Source organism: Mastomys coucha, unplaced genomic scaffold, assembly GCF_008632895.1.
Source record: "Mastomys coucha isolate ucsf_1 unplaced genomic scaffold, UCSF_Mcou_1 pScaffold1, whole genome shotgun sequence".
In the NCBI taxonomy this organism is placed as follows: domain Eukaryota; kingdom Metazoa; phylum Chordata; class Mammalia; order Rodentia; family Muridae; genus Mastomys; species Mastomys coucha.
In genome coordinates, this window is record NW_022196891.1 from 50,993,982 (window position 1) to 51,009,796 (window position 15,815).

General features: G+C 45.4%; 1 protein-coding gene across 1 annotated transcript; it reads left to right on the forward strand.

Annotated features, from left to right (window-relative positions):
- The first annotated feature begins 4 nt into the window (after positions 1-4).
- Positions 5-4,864, forward strand: Glul (glutamate-ammonia ligase). Its single transcript, XM_031385062.1, is given in 6 exon segments — positions 5-83; positions 1,602-1,748; positions 2,278-2,405; positions 2,573-2,673; positions 2,675-2,770; positions 3,231-4,864. Coding segments are annotated over 6 exon segments (870 nt in total). The 3' UTR covers positions 3,550-4,864.
- Positions 4,865-15,815: the final 10,951 nt, after the last annotated feature.

The following is a 15,815-nucleotide window of genomic DNA, read 5'->3' on the forward strand; positions in this document are numbered from 1 at the left end:
CGCCATGTTTCGAGACCCCTTCCGCAAAGACCCCAACAAGTTGGTGCTCTGTGAAGTTTTCAAGTATAACCGGAAGCCTGCAGGCACGTATGGGATGGGTGTAGCTGTCTGTAATTCCTGAGAAGGGAGAGACAACATTCTGAAGACGATGTCTAAGAATGATGATCCCATCTCTAGGGACGATGGGATGTCTATTATACCTTGAACTTTCCGGTTAGAAATAGTGTGCTCCATCCTTCCATGGTTCCTTTTATTGCTTGTACAAACAGTGTTGAATCTTCTGTTTGCTGACAGGAGTCCCCAGTGACAGCCTCTACCTGCTGATTTAAAAGCCTGTGTTTAAAAGTTCTGTAGTTTTTTAATTTAAATACTAGAACTGCCACTGTTCTACATGCCTTTTTTTTTTCTTCCCTGAATTGTGGGTGCTGTATGTAGAGAGACACAGGGAGCATGCGTGGAAGGGCATGCCATGCTAGGGGTGTGGATGTCTGTGGGCAGCTTTGGAGTTGGTTCTCTCCTACCTGTTTATGTGAATTCTGGAGGTGGAACTGGGGTTGCCAGGCTTCTGTGGCAACACCTTTACCCACTGAGGCATCTCGGTGGTCTTTTCTGCTGTTCCTTTTTTTAAGATAGAGCCTATCTCCAAGTCATTGGAAAATCAAGTGAATGACCCTGTGCAAATCATTTGGGAGTACTGCACATTAACTGTTGGTTACTGTTTTATCCCAGGCAGCTCTTTGAGTCTGTATACTCACAAGTAGGAGTGTTGTGATTTCTGGATGAACCATTTGTGGCTTACCTTACCTGCACATGTGGAGTTTGGTTTGCACTCTGCTGTCCATCTCAGTTTTCAGATAGCTTTAAACCTGGGGAACTCTCACTCCTGTGAAATCTCTCCTAGCAATGCCAGTAAGGCTTGGTGGCCCTGTACCTTCAGCGCTTCTGTTTCGAAAGGCAGTATTATTGGTAAAGGGTGGGCACTGTGAGCGTGGCAGCCATGGGCTTCCTGGGCTCTGCCGCCTGCCCTGTAACCTGGATGTGTTACTAACACCCTCTCTGGGGGCTTCATTTCTCATTTGTGAAAATGAAGGTTGCTAATACTCACCTCAGACTCAGATGATTTTTTTCTAGCTTGGGAATTGTTTTCAGTTATGCTCATATCTATGTCTGTCTATCTGTCCTGTATAACTTAGCACTTAAACTCACCTGGTGTGTAAACCTAAAGGACAAATTATTCTCAGTAAATGACAGATCTGGCCTTCCCTGCCTGAAAAACTAGGGAATACATCTGACAACTAGAAGCAGTTGTCTTGTGAATAGAGAGGGAGTAATATCTGTCGAGTGGTGTGTGGAAAGTGGCCAGCATGCAGAAAGGGTGACCACTTGTTCTACTCGGATTCCATTCCCATGAGACTTCGTGGCTGACTTTTTAATTATAAAAAGTCTATTAGCCATTTCCTACAAATGTACAATTATCACTTCTTCCATTTTCCTTGGTGATAGAACATGGTGGTTAGGCTTGGGTCAGTCCTCCTGTGACGGGCACTTGAGCTGTGTAAGAGGGCTCTATTCCTGATGGCACACTGATTCTTTATTTCTAGAGACCAATTTGAGGCACACCTGTAAACGGATAATGGACATGGTGAGCAACCAGCACCCCTGGTTTGGCATGGAACAGGAATATACTCTCATGGGAACAGACGGCCATCCGTTTGGTTGGCCTTCCAATGGCTTCCCTGGACCGCAAGGTAAAGTCCCCTGGGTTAAAAAAGGTGACACTTCCTCCCCTAAGTTGTTACTGTCCAGGAAATCCCTCTCCCCAGAGACAGGAGCAAATTCTGGATCAGAAAATAGAAACCAGCAACAGAATAATCAGTATACTGCCCTTGCATCCCTCTCGCATCCAGAGGTGGTTAGAATTTAAAGTGACAGAAGGTGGTGAGATGGCTCAGTGGTTATCCACCAGGCTTGACAACCTGAATGTCATCCTGGGACCCATTTGGTAGAAGGCAAGAACTGACTCCTCAGGTTACCCTCTGACCATCCTGTAACTATGTACACGTACACACAAAATTAATGAAAAGCCACTCAAAGTAAGCAGGGGCTCTACTGAGGCCTTGGCAAAGAAGGAATAACCTACGTTCGTTCTCCCGCCTGCAGCTTAAAGGCAGGACTAATGACTTGGGAAAGCAAGTTTAGGACCTCCTAGTTTTTGGCTTTGGGGTTTCTTGGGTTCCCTGACTGACTCTTCCCGGCTTTGTCTCGACCCTTCTTCAGGTCCGTATTACTGCGGGGTGGGTGCAGACAAAGCCTATGGCAGGGATATCGTGGAGGCCCACTACCGGGCCTGTTTGTATGCCGGAGTCAAGATCACAGGGACAAATGCTGAGGTTATGCCTGCCCAGGTAAGTGGTGCCCCTCTTTTTCCACCCCTCTGAAGACTTGGGTAGGTAGGCAGTGGGGAGTTTGGCTAGCAGGGCTGGATCACAGAGGTGAGCAGAGCAAGCTAGGAGCTTGAGTGAGCTGAGCAGCTATTCGCCTTTATATTAAAAGTCCACTTTTTTCTCTCTAGTGGGAATTCCAGATAGGACCCTGTGAAGGGATCCGCATGGGAGATCATCTTTGGATAGCCCGTTTTATCTTGCACCGGGTGTGCGAAGACTTTGGGGTGATAAACCTTTGACCCCAAGCCCATTCCAGGGAACTGGAATGGTGCGGGCTGCCATACCAACTTTAGCACCAAGGCCATGCGGGAGGAGAATGGTCTGAAGTAAGTGCTTTCCTCTGAAGCTGTCTATTCAGAGTGGAAGGGCTTTGTGTACTTGGGCTTTGTGTCTCAAAGATAGTGTATGCTGCACTCTGCATCTTTGTCGTAAGCCTGTCATTTTGTACTCGTTGGAGAGGTGATAGAGTAATATAGTTTAGGAATAGAATTACGGTGTGATAACGGAAAAGCTGACAGTGGGTTCAGGCATTCGAACTAAGTAAAAAGACAAGCAAGGGGGTAACTTAATCCTTACTGGTGGGAAGAAGCGAGTGATGGGGGTCTTTCCATCCAGTGGGTAATTTGCACTGCATATTAAGGACTGGCCTGAGGGAGACACGGAGACAGAGGCTACAAGGCAGACACAGCCTTCTTTCTTTTGGGATTCATGCCTGCTCCCTCCTGCTATGGAAGGATGGGCTTCTAGGGACGGGGATGGACCCTCATCTTGTACTGTTTCTATTAGGTGCATTGAAGAGGCCATTGACAAACTGAGCAAGAGGCACCAGTACCACATCCGTGCCTACGATCCCAAGGGGGGCCTGGACAACGCCCGGCGTCTGACTGGATTCCACGAAACCTCCAACATCAACGACTTTTCTGCTGGTGTTGCCAACCGCAGCGCCAGCATCCGCATTCCCCGGACTGTCGGCCAGGAGAAGAAGGGTTACTTTGAAGACCGCCGGCCTTCTGCCAATTGTGATCCCTATGCGGTGACAGAAGCCATCGTCCGCACGTGTCTCCTCAATGAAACTGGCGATGAGCCCTTCCAGTACAAGAACTAAGGGGACTAGACTTCCAGTGATCTTGAGCCCTTCCTAGTTCATCCCATTCCCAACTCTTCCCTCTCCCAGTTGTCCCCACTGTAACTCAAAGGATGGAATACCAAGGTCTTTTTATTCCTCGAGCCCAGTTAATCTTGCTTTTATTGGTCAGAATAGAGGGGTCAAGTTCTTAATCTCTACACACCCAACCCTTTCTTTCCTGTCTAGCTTTCTAGTGGGGAGCGGGAGGGGGGAGGGGAAGGGTAACCCACTTGCTTCGTCTCATCCGGAATGCATGTCCAGTAGGCATAGCTGTCACAAAGCGGGTGGACGTGTGGTGAAGGAGGCCTTTTTTTTTTTCTTCAGAATAGTTGAAAGGGCAGGCCCAACGGCTTAGATTGACATTTCCCCTGTTGGTAGAGAACTGTTATTTCTAAAGGGAAAACCAGCTTCCAAATGGAAGTCAGGTGAGGAGCTGAAGGTTGGTCCCTTGTGCCCTGCTTCCTTAGCTCGGGGGAGGGGGTTCATCCCCCTCAGTGAACACAGCTCAGTGTGTCACCTGATGGATGGCCCTTCTATAAAGGAAGAAAAAAATTGGCATTTCTTGGTCCTCCATCTATAACACAAAGCAGAGTAGTATTTTTGTATTTAAATGTTAAAAACAAAAAAGTTATATATATGGATGTGTGGATATATGTCTTTCTAATTAAGAGAACCATCCCATTCACTGGGTGCCAAGTTTGAATGAGGAGCTTGGTTTAGAAGTGAGGCTCTCTTGAGGTAGGGGTGGGGATGCAGTACCAGGAAAGTTGGTTATCTCGGGGGCTCAGCTTCATTACTGCTTAGGGTTTCCCTGCCCACTCTGCAGGAGCAGATGTTGGACAGGTAGCCGGTGGGATGCCACTGCTTGCTACCCCCGGTCCCTTTAGGGGATGTGTATACTTATCCACACACGAGTTAAAAGTATGAGTTGGCTGGTCAACTTGAACATCGTTACTGACGGGTGGGTGGGTGGGTGGGTATTCCTCGGGTTATAGTCTGGTGGGACTAGCATGTCACTAAAGCAGGCCTTTTGATATATTAAATTTTTTAAAAGCAAAACAAGTTTAGATTTTAATCAAATTTGTAGGGTTTCTAACTTTACAGAATTGCCTGTTTGTTTCAATGTCTCCTTCCACTTGGCTCTGAGGGGAAGTAAGGACAGGCTTGGAGTTAAAACACTTGTCTCCTAGTGTCCTCCTCCAGCAAACTATTCCTTTCCTTCTAAAAAAGCCGATAGAGTCCTGTTTTGTTTCGTTTTTTTCTTTTATAATAAACACACCCCACCTCCATCGCAGCTTGTTGCCATGCAGTTTTCTGGTTGTTTGTGTCGGCCCCAGGCCAGCTGTGGTTTTTCTCTTGCCATGACGACTTCTAATTGCCATGTATAGTATGTTCAGTTAGATAACTCACTGTAAACAAGACTGTAACTGCCAGAGCAGCGCTTATAAATCAACCTAACATTTATAAGATTTCCTCTGACTTGTTTCTTTGTGGTTCAGGAAAAAAAAAAAAAAACCTCAAAATCTAAGTGCTATTTTGTTCCTTCTTTCTATATCAAAAGAAAGGAGGGGTGGTTCTTGTTTATGGGCAAAATAAGTTTGTTTATCGGTGCTTTTGTTTTTAAGATGAAGTCATGTTGACTGGGTTTTTTGAGGCAGGGTCCTAGTGTCTGGTCTGGAGCTCACTATGAAGACCAGTCTGGCCTTTAACTTGATTGAGACTTTTGCTCCGGAGTAGGAATTACCTTTATACAGTTAATCTTGCCAATTCCCAGTTTCATGTTTGGTTTTAGATTTTAAAAGCAGTGTTGTCTAACAGGACTCAGGCTCAAGAATCATGCTATCAAGTTACCCCAAAAGATCTAAAGCACAGACATTTTAAGCTTTTGTGTTCGGCCTGGCCACTTTCACTGCTACCCTCAGCTCTGTGACTAGGCTGGTCAATTCCTGGCACATGGGAACCTCTGCTTCACTTCCGGTGCCAGGGCTTGGTTTATCGGACACTGACAGTCCTGGCTTATCAGGATATTTAATACAGAGTGGTACAGTGTATTCACTGCCCCTGCTCTTGAGTTCTTCCTGCTATCTACACAGTAGGTTTGCTTCCCTATTGAAGCCACTGAAGGCTGCTGGTATGTCAAGGGCATAGGCTTGTCCTAGATTTTTTAATTTACCAAACACTAGGCTGGTGAACTTGGAGTTCTCTGTTTTGTTCTGGTTTTCCCCAAGTTGTCCAGCCTAGGTTCCTAGACTTAAGGACAGCCAAGACAATATTCGTGGACCATTGAATTCGTGGACCTGGGTTCCAAACCTCCATATTTACACTTCATGCTCAGCTCCCTAGAGCTTCCAGTTTGGAACTCATCCCAGGCTGGTCTTGAAGTCTTGATCCTGATCCCACATAGTGCCACCAAGCCTGGCTAAGTCTTTGTCCTGTTGCTATTTAGGCATTTTCCCCACTAAGTTAAAAGAGATGCTTCCTCTTTCACCATGCTGCTGTGCATATACCCAGATAGTAAAAAAGTAGCTATCAGGAGCATATACTAGCTCCACTGTTGGTTTGTGAGGGTGTCCCTGGATATCCTTGGCTGGCCTGAATTTTAAAGATCTGCCAGGTTCTGCCTCCCAAGTTCACCACTGTGCTCTGTTAACACTGAATAGCACTGTTGCTTTTGTGGGCAACAGTAATTTAAAGGTTGTACACACTACCACATTGAGTTAGTAGAGCCTGTTGTAACAGTTCTTAAAGTGACAGTTTTCTTCAAGTGAGTATTCTCTATAAAGCAAATATAAACCTAGTAGTTTTATAAACCTGCTAGTCTGGCATGATTGCCCTCCTGCTGGAGAGATACTCTTTCAAGGACCATAGCTCAGAGAGCATATAACCACTTGTAACTCCAGTTCTAGGAGACCTGGTACCCATGTGGCATTCCTGAGAGTCGGGCATGCAAATGCACCCTGTACATACTTGCTAGCATGCCGGCACTCAACATACACACATAAATCCTTTCTTTTTTTTTAAGTGCCCTCTTCTACCCTCAGAATCTTCCTAGTCTTCATGTTATAAATACTCTTCCCTCCGCCTTCTCCCTCCCAGTGGCCATTTCCCTGGGTCATCCACAGGATGACCACAGGACGGGAGACTCAGTGACCTGAGTCCTTTTCATTGATTGTGACCAGTTCTCTTCTCAAGGTTACTTGACAAGGAATTCCAACCTACTAGGACCAGGACCGGGTAGGAAGCACTTCCTCCCCACCAGAGAAGCTAGATGTGCCCTCCCGGTCAGAGTTCAGTCCCCTTGGGTTTCTAAGGATGGTTTGTTGTATTTTTTTTTTAATTGCTCATTTAACAGACCCAGTTACATGATAACTTTACCAGTGATAGATTAAACAGAATGAGGGGCTATATTAAACAATGTTTGCCAAACTTTCAGCCTTAAAGAGTCAGGCTGGGGCTCTAGCTCAATGGAGTAACACCTTGGTGTGTGTGAGGTTCCAGTTCTTTGAGTACCGTGTGGTAGTCAACCAAAATTCTTTGAAAACTCTTTAAACTCAACTTCTCAAAGCTGGAGCTTAGCTGTTCGATGCTTGCCTAGCAAGCAGAAAGCTATGTAAATCAGGTATAAGGAGGTGCATGCCTGCAATCCCATCCCACGACAAGTTCATTTCAAAGTCATTCTCCACTATGTGGCCAGTTTGAGGCCAGCCTGGGCTACTTCAGACACTTTCAAAACAAAACAAACAAATGTGTATTTAGCACCGTTGTCAGTTGTCAGGTAAGAGTTGAAAGGCATCACAAGCTCACGGGGTTCTAAGATGTTTCTTAGCGTGTGAACGTCAGAGCTGCATGTTTGGGTAAGACTGACCACTTAGATACAGTGCTTGGGGCTGGTGCTCCAAATAGCTCTCCCAAAGTTTCACAGCTCCAGCTGCCCTGACCCCTATTCCAGTGCAGTGGGAAGTCTGGAGTGTAAGGTGCTATCCCAGGGAGGCAGATGCTCAGAAAAGCATTGAAGTTGTAAACCTCAGGAGGCCGGGACTTGCTTCCCTGGCTCACTACCGTGTCCCCAGACTTGTCATGTTGCAGACACAGCTTTGTTTTAATGATCTGTGTTTGCTTTAGGGTTTGTATTCCTGCACAAACATCAGTGACCAAGAAGCAAGTTGGAGAGGAAAGAGTTTGTTCAGCTTACACTTCTACATTGCTGTTCATTGTCAAAGGAAGTCAGGACTGGAATTCAAGCAGGTGAGGAAGCAGGAGCTGATGCAGAGGCCATGAAGAGATGTTCCTTACTGGCTTGCATGCTTCCCCTGGCTTGTTCAGCCTGCTCTCTTATAGAACCCAAGACTTCCAGCCCAGGGATGGCACCACCCACAAGGGGCTAGGCCCTCCCACTTTGATCACTAATTGAGTAAATGCCCTACAGCTGGATCTCATGGAGGCATTTCCTCAAGGGAGGCTCCTTTCTCTGTGATAACTCCAGCTTATGTCAAGTTGACACACAAAACCAGCCAGTACAATGTTTAAGGGTTGGTCAGTTTTCGTGAGCTTTTTTAAAGTTTGCAATTCTGCTGGGTGGTAGTGAAATCTACAAGGTCCCGGTTATCTGGCTGTGTAATGAGCTTAAAGGATCAAACTTGCTAATTTCCACTACCAACATTATGACCCAACTGAATAAGCCTGTGTTGAGGGAAGGAATGTCTTCTTGCCCTTGATTCTGGCTGCAATCAAGTTGCCATGAGCTTTATGTTGCTTCAAGGGTTATAACTAATAGAAATCAGCCGTTCACCATAAAACCCCAAACAATTCAAGCAAATTGCTACTGTAAACAAAGTGAGCAGATTAGAACCTTGATCTTTTATAGCCTTAGGTCAATCATCATAAAAAAAATAAGCACTAAAAACATCTGAAGATTAAAGACAACTCACACTTTACATATGCAAGACAAATGCATGTGTACATATGTACATATCAAGTTGGTGAGAGCATAAATATATATATATATATATACACACACATGTATATGTTTATATATGCTATATACACACATATTAAACATATGGTACTGATCCTATGTCTTAGTTAGGGTTTTACTGTTGTGAACAGATACCATGACCAATGCAAGTCTTATAAAGGACAACATTTTATTGGGGCTGGCTAACAGGTTCATAGGTTCAGTTCATTATCATCAAGGCAGGAGCATGGCAGCATCCAGGCATTCATGGGCAGAGCTGAGAGTTCCACATCTTCATCTGAAGGCTGCTAGCAGAATACTGATTTCCAGGCAGCTAGGATGAGGGTCTTAAAGCCCACACCCACAGTGACACACCTAGTCCAATAAGGCCACAACCTACTCTAATAGGGCTGCACCTACTAATAGTGCCACTCCCTGGGCTGAGCATAAACAAACCATCACATCCTATTTAGGATCCACCCCATGCCCACTTCCTTCAAGAGACAGCATCTTTAAAAGGGGGCAAGGGGCTCCTGAATTTATCTTCTAGAAATTGGCTGAACTGAAAAGCTGTCATTAGGAATGGAAAGACAGGGCTGGCCAGATGGTTCAGTAGGTAAGAGCACTGACTGCTCTTCCGAAGAAGAACTCGAGTTCAAATCCCAGAAACCACATGGTGGCTCACAACCACCCGTAATGAGATCTGACGCCCTCTTCTGGTGCGTCTGAAGTCAGCTACAGTGTATTTATATATAATAATAAATAAATCTTTGGGCCAAACGGAGCTAGCGGAGCCAACCAGAGTGAGCAGAGGTCCTAAAATTCAATTCCCAGCAACCATATGAAGGCTCACAATAATCATCTGTACAACTACAGTGTTCTCACATAAATAAATAAATAAATAAATAAATAAATATTTTTTTAAAGGAATGAGAAAACAAACTAAACCTTCAAAATTTATTTTGAAATAGGGTTTTGCTATATAGCCCAGGCTGGACTCAAATCTGTTGTAATCCTCCTGCTTCTGCCTCCTGAAAGCTGATAATGCAGACCTGTGCATTATCACATAATTTTCTAATCGTTATAAAAGCAAGGCTCCCACTCCCTCCCTGTGTCTAGTCAGTAAGAGGCTCTTAGGCCCTGTCTATAATGATCAGAGAACCCCACTAATACAAGAGAGGGTGTCTTAGTCCTATGTGTCGGAGGAAGTCCTATTGTCACCCTGTGATTTGCTCTTTGGGGAGCCTTGTCCCTCAGCTAGTTACTTGGGTTGTCTTGGTATCATGATGTGCCTCCTCTGCCATGTGGTACCACTGACCTAGTGATTTAACCTGGTGGACACTCAACCGCTACATGTAAGCAGTGTTGAGGGCTCTCTGCATTTGCTTTCCAGTTAAGGTTTAGGATAACTCCTTTGTGACTCCTACGCATTCTGCCTTATTGACATTAGAGAGAGATGGGGCTTGAGATAGCTCAGCAGTTAAGAGCACTGACTGCTCTTCCGGAGGTCATGAGTTCAAATCCCAGCAACCACATGGTGGCTCACAACCATCTGTAATGAGAAACAAATAAAAACCTATGAGCTGGAATGAGTGGGGCCAGAGCAAGAGAGAGAAAGGGAAGAGGGAAAAACAAAGGAAAAAAAAAAAGTAAAGGACATTAGAGAGGCATTCATGATACTGCCAAAGATTTAATAAATTAGATATAGTAAGTATATTTAATATTAATGTATTACCTATAATATTGTTTTTGTATATTATATAATACATTACATAATTATTTATTTGCTATAATATATTAATTAAACATATTTTACTATATGCACTGGCTGGTTTTGTGTGTCAACTTGACACAGGCTGGAGTTATCACAGAGAAGGGAGCTTCAGTTGGGGAAGTGCCTCCATAAGATCCAGCTGTGGAGCATTTCCTCAATTAGTGATCAAGGGGGTAGGGCCCCTTGTGGGTGGTGCCATCCCTGGGATGGAAGTCTTGGGTTCTATAACAGAGCAGGCTGAGCAAGCCAGGGGAAGCAAGCCAGCAAGGAACATCTCTCCATAGCCTCTGCATCAGCTCCTGCTTCCTGACCTGCTTGAGTTCCAGTCCTGACTTCCTCTAGTGATCAACAGCAATGTGGAAGTAAGCTGAATTTGCTTCTTTCCGATTTGCTTCTTGGTCATGATGTTTGTGCAGGAATAGAAACCCTGACTAAGACACTATAATAATATAGTAAATAATAAAATAATAGATAAAAATGAAGTGAGTGGGACTATAACCCAGTTTATATTTCCCTAGCAGACAGGAAGCCCTGGGTACCACATTAAAAAATAAATAAATTCAAAAGTGTTGTGGGATGCCTGAACCAGTACTCGGGATGTGGAGACTAGGCTCAAAAGTTCAAGTTCATGCTCTGCTACATAGTCAGTTTGAGGTCAGCCTTGGCTACATGAGACCCTATCTAAACCAACCAAACACACTAGCATACTGAGGCCCAAATTTGGCCCTATTTGATGTTTTGATGCAAGCTTGTCAGTGAGGAGTGGGGGTGGCCAAGGAAGGATAATTCTTTCTCTTCCTCGTCCTTACTTCCCCTTCCTCTTCTGCCCTGTTCTTAGGGTCTGCCCTTTCCTTTGGCACTACCAAAAAGGATAGGGTCTCTGGAGTTTCGTGTTATGTGTACAGGCTAATCTTCAAGTGATTGTGTGGGCCATTTTGGCAACTACTTGAGGCTATAGAGAGTAAGACAATATCATATTGGGGAAAGAGCAGAGTTTTACACACAAGTCCACATGAGTCTTGTCTCTGGGAAGGAACTTGTGATCCAACTAGGAGCTTCATTTAGAAACACAGTTCAGTAAGAGAAGAGTCTGATCAGAGCTTCCTTGTAGACACCTTCCCAAACAAGCTCACTCCTAATTGAATTTAAGGTCTAGAAACTGCCAACCTATTAACGCTTCTATAAAAACACTTGGGGCTGACTCCTCAGCCAAGGAAAACTACAATAACATGAACACAAATTGTCAGAGAGAGGTTAGTACCAGTACCCCTGGAAGTATATACAAAGCAGGGAGTGGGTGTACAGAGCGGTGGGGGCAGTTAGCTCACGGCTAATAACAATCTCTGGGTTTTTTGTTGTTGTTTTTTTTTGTTGTTGTTTTGTTTTGTTTTTTTTTAAGACAGAGTTTCTCTGTATAGCCTTGGCTGGCCTCGAACTCACTCTGTAGACCAGGCTGGCCTGGAACTCAGAAATCTGCCTGCCTCTGCCTCCCAAGTGCTGGGGTTAAAGGCGTGCGCCACCTGCCCGGCTACGGTCTCTGGTATTAATGATGTATGTTTGAGCCCTTGGACTTAGTGTCAGTTATCTTACCCAGAACAGAGTTGATCTAGTAACTGATTAATTCCTGCAAAAACTAGTAACATCCTTATGGATTCTGACTGTGATAAGCCTGAACATCCCCCTCAAATTCCTTCTAGATTTAGAATTCCATTCCATGAGCCATCACTGTTGAGTCAAAATTTGTGTTTTGGAAGATAAGAATGCTCTTCCAATTGATAATACTATTTCTTTGGGGGGAAAAAATTATGAGCTGGTATCTTCTTTTAGCAGGAAAGGGAGTGCATGGCCACAGGCACTTTGACGAATTTCCTTCAGGGAGGTCCATTTTTCCTGGAGAACTTTGCCTCTCTGTGCTGTAGGAATTCCTAAACAAGCCAGAGTGCTAACCCAACACTTTTCATCTCTGAATCATCATGTGTTCTCTATCACCACCTTACAAATCACCCCCAAACAGCAGCTTAACCCAGCAAACGCGCCATCATCTGATGCCCTTTCTAGGGATGGGGAATGTGCAGATACTTTATTGAGTGTCTGTTTGGGGTCTCTTAAGAGGCCGCAGGCTATCCGTGGGCGCCATATGTAGCCTCTGAAGGAGAACTGGGTTTAGTTCCTTGCTACAAGGGTCCCTCCATAGTGCTGCCCACCCCCACCCCTGGCAAGTTTCTGCCCAGGTTTGTGATCAGAGGCAGGGCATGAGAAGGGTTAAATTGAATCCACTTAAGAGGAAGGGGAAACTCCAGGAAAGATGGAATGTGTCAAGTCTCAAAGAAACTAGGGACTAGGCTCTCTAGGTACCTATGGCTCCTCCCAGGTCTCCTCTCAGCCCGCCCCCTACCCAGGGGCTGGGCTTCCCTTTCCTAACAAACCTGCCTGCTGTCTCCAAGGTGTGCTAGCTTGGTCCTCTGCTGCTCTCTCTTCTCTCCTGTCTGGTTCAGCCTGCACCCTTCCACATGCCTCTGGCTGAACTCTCCCCCATACCTACAATACAACCCTTCTCCTCAGCTGTATCTTGGAGCAGTCACGTCCTCATTTAGAAGGCCTATCGAAGAAGCTGGGCAGATCTTCCCATTTATAATGGGCAGTTTGGCCCTGAGACCATAGCCCAAGTTAAACTGTTACCCTGGGGAAAGTCTATTATTTAAAGTGTCTGGTTTCTTTTGATGTCTTTAATTCCTTTAATCCCATAATTCCTTTAATTACACTCTCTTGACTGTCAGAGAATAAGATTAAGAATATCCAGTTCAAGGGTTCTGACGCAGCTCTTCGAATGTAGTTCAAGGCTTCCTGTAGCTTGCCCAGCTCCAAGACTGTCAGATCCCCAGCACCACACACACACACACACACACACACACACACAAGGCATTACAGTTCGCTGTCTGGGCAGAAAACATTGATTACCTCTATCTATTTCTCCATCCCAGACACCAGGAGGGTCCACTAAAAGCTACTTAACACATGTGGAGCAGGGAAGACTAAAGAGGCCATATCCACAGCAACATAAAACCTCCAAAGCATTTATGCATTGAGTTAGTAAACTAGACTCTTGCAGCTTACAAATCCAGTTGTAATTTCTATATTCACATTAGCCTGGTCTCAGAGCCCAGACTGCAGTTCTTCCGTAAGATAGCTCCTTCCCATCCAAGGCTCCCTGGATCATAGTCGTTACCAAACTTTACCCATATTAAAATATGTGGACAGACTGAGGATGGCAGCTCAGGTTTAAAAATCCAGAACCCAGGAAGCTAAAAATAAAAGGTTTGCTGTAAGTTTGAGACCAACCTCTGCCAGACATCAATTTCCAGAACATCCTGAGCTACAAAGTAAAATCTTACCTCAAAAACTCAAACAAGTAAGTAGACAGATGAGGGGGTTCACTCCTGTAATCCCCGCACTCGGAAAGGAGGTGGAAGGCTACCTTGTCTCAGAAAAAAAAAATTTTAATTGTAGAAACATACACATTAATTCCTTTGGCACCCTAGGTCAAGCTCTCCTAAACAGCAACTCTATAGGTCAGTCTTTCTTCTGCTCCTCAGAGAAGAAAGCCAAATCTTCCAAAGAAATTATAAATAAATGAAAAACCCAGGAAATGCAAAACTGTGTTGTGGTTTTGTTGAAGTGTTCTCAGGAGCGACTTAGTGAGCCTTATTGATATTTCTGTTTGGATAACCAGGATCTCAGAGCCATGGACATCCCCCAGGGGCTAAGGTTACTGCAAGTCCCTCCGAGGCATCTGTAAACATTGCCGAGGCTCTACCCTTTTGCTCAGAGAACAACCATGAAGGCAGGCAGGAATGTAGCTCTGTGGTAGAGTGCTTGTGTAGCATACAGAAAGGTAAACACAGACACACACACACAGGAATCTTCTTGATGCTACTGTGGATCATTGTAATATTTTTGGGAGACTTCGAGAGCTAGTAACAGGATGGAGGAGTATGAGCTTTGCCCTGGTCCTTATGGTCCTTTCCCCTGGTTTCTTTTTGCCTCCTGTCTTTGTCAGGCTCCCTCTGCAGATCTGGCAGAGTCCCTTTGAAGTGATGGAGAACTGGAGTTAAAACTACTTTGGTAGAATGTCCTCTTAGCATATAGTAGATCCTGGGTTTGATCCCCAGCCCTGCACAAATCAGATTTGATGTCACACCACACACCACTTGTAATTTTAGCACTTGGCTTGGTGTGTGTGTGTGTGTGTGTGTGTGTGTGTGTGTGTGTGTGTGTGTGTGTGAAAGAAGGAGAATCAATAGTGAATCAACACCAGCCTGAGCTACTTGAAACCTTAGGGAGAGGGAGAAGGAGAGAGGGAGGGAGAGAAGGAGGAAGGGGGAAAAGAAGACAGAAAGGGAGGAGAGAGATATTGAAAGATAGATATATGGATAGACAGACAGACAGAGACTAATACAGGTAGAACCTATAGGTGTTGGTTCCAAGTCGTGTCCATCCTTGGTCTCCCTATCTATCTCCCACCCCACCCCACCCCACCCCCGCCACCAGCCTCAACAACCCCCAAAAAAGCCCAGCTCTTCCTCTCCATGCTGGGCTTCACAGCCTGGCAGGGCAGGCAGCAGGTTGTTTTGCTTTCGTAAGCCATATTATGTAACTAACATCTTGAACATGGAGCTGAGCCAACCTAGAGGTCACATCAGGAGGGAAAGTGGGGGAAGAGGCTATTCAAGGGAGTGGGAAGAGAATGAGGAAGAGGAATAAGAAGGGAGAAGGAGAAAAATAGAGGTGAGGGTGGTAATAGGGTGAGATTCTTTAACATCTTCTGCCTGTTCATAGTTCTCCGTCCCAAGGGACAGAATGTATTATCCTCAAAACTACTCTCACCATTTTATCTGGGCACTAGGTCATCATTTAGCTTTGTCTCTGTGTACTGAGCCGTATGCCAGCAGCCTGCAGGTATCTCCCTAGGGTTATTTCAAGAGCAGTGGCAGGCTGATAGGATGCATCCCTAGTGGTCCTGGTAGGGAATAAACAAGCCTGCTCTTGTGGAGTGCTGTCCTGCCAGCACTGGAATGCTTAGAACTAATCAGAGCTCCACCTGCAAAGCTGCAGGGAAGCTGTTGTGCTCACCTCTAGTCCTGCAAGCCCACTAAGCTCACCCTCACCCCTGCTCCTGCAAGCCCACTAAGCTCACCCTCACCCCTGCTCCTGCAAGCCTACTAAGCTCACCCTCACCCCTGTTCCTGCAAGCCCACTAAGCTCGCCCTCACCCCTGCTCCTGCAAACACACTAAGCTCACCCTCACCCCTGCTCCTGCAAGCCCACTAAGCTCACCCTCACCCCTGCTCCTGCAAGCCCACTAAGCTCACCCTCACCCCTGCTCCTGCAAGCCCACTAAGCTCACTAGTTCACAAAGCTGGACTTAGGTGACTTAGGTAGAATAGTTATTTTAGTCTGTTGTTGGTGCACTATGCAAAGTGAGTAGACATTTGTTCACCCATATGATGGCTCACAACC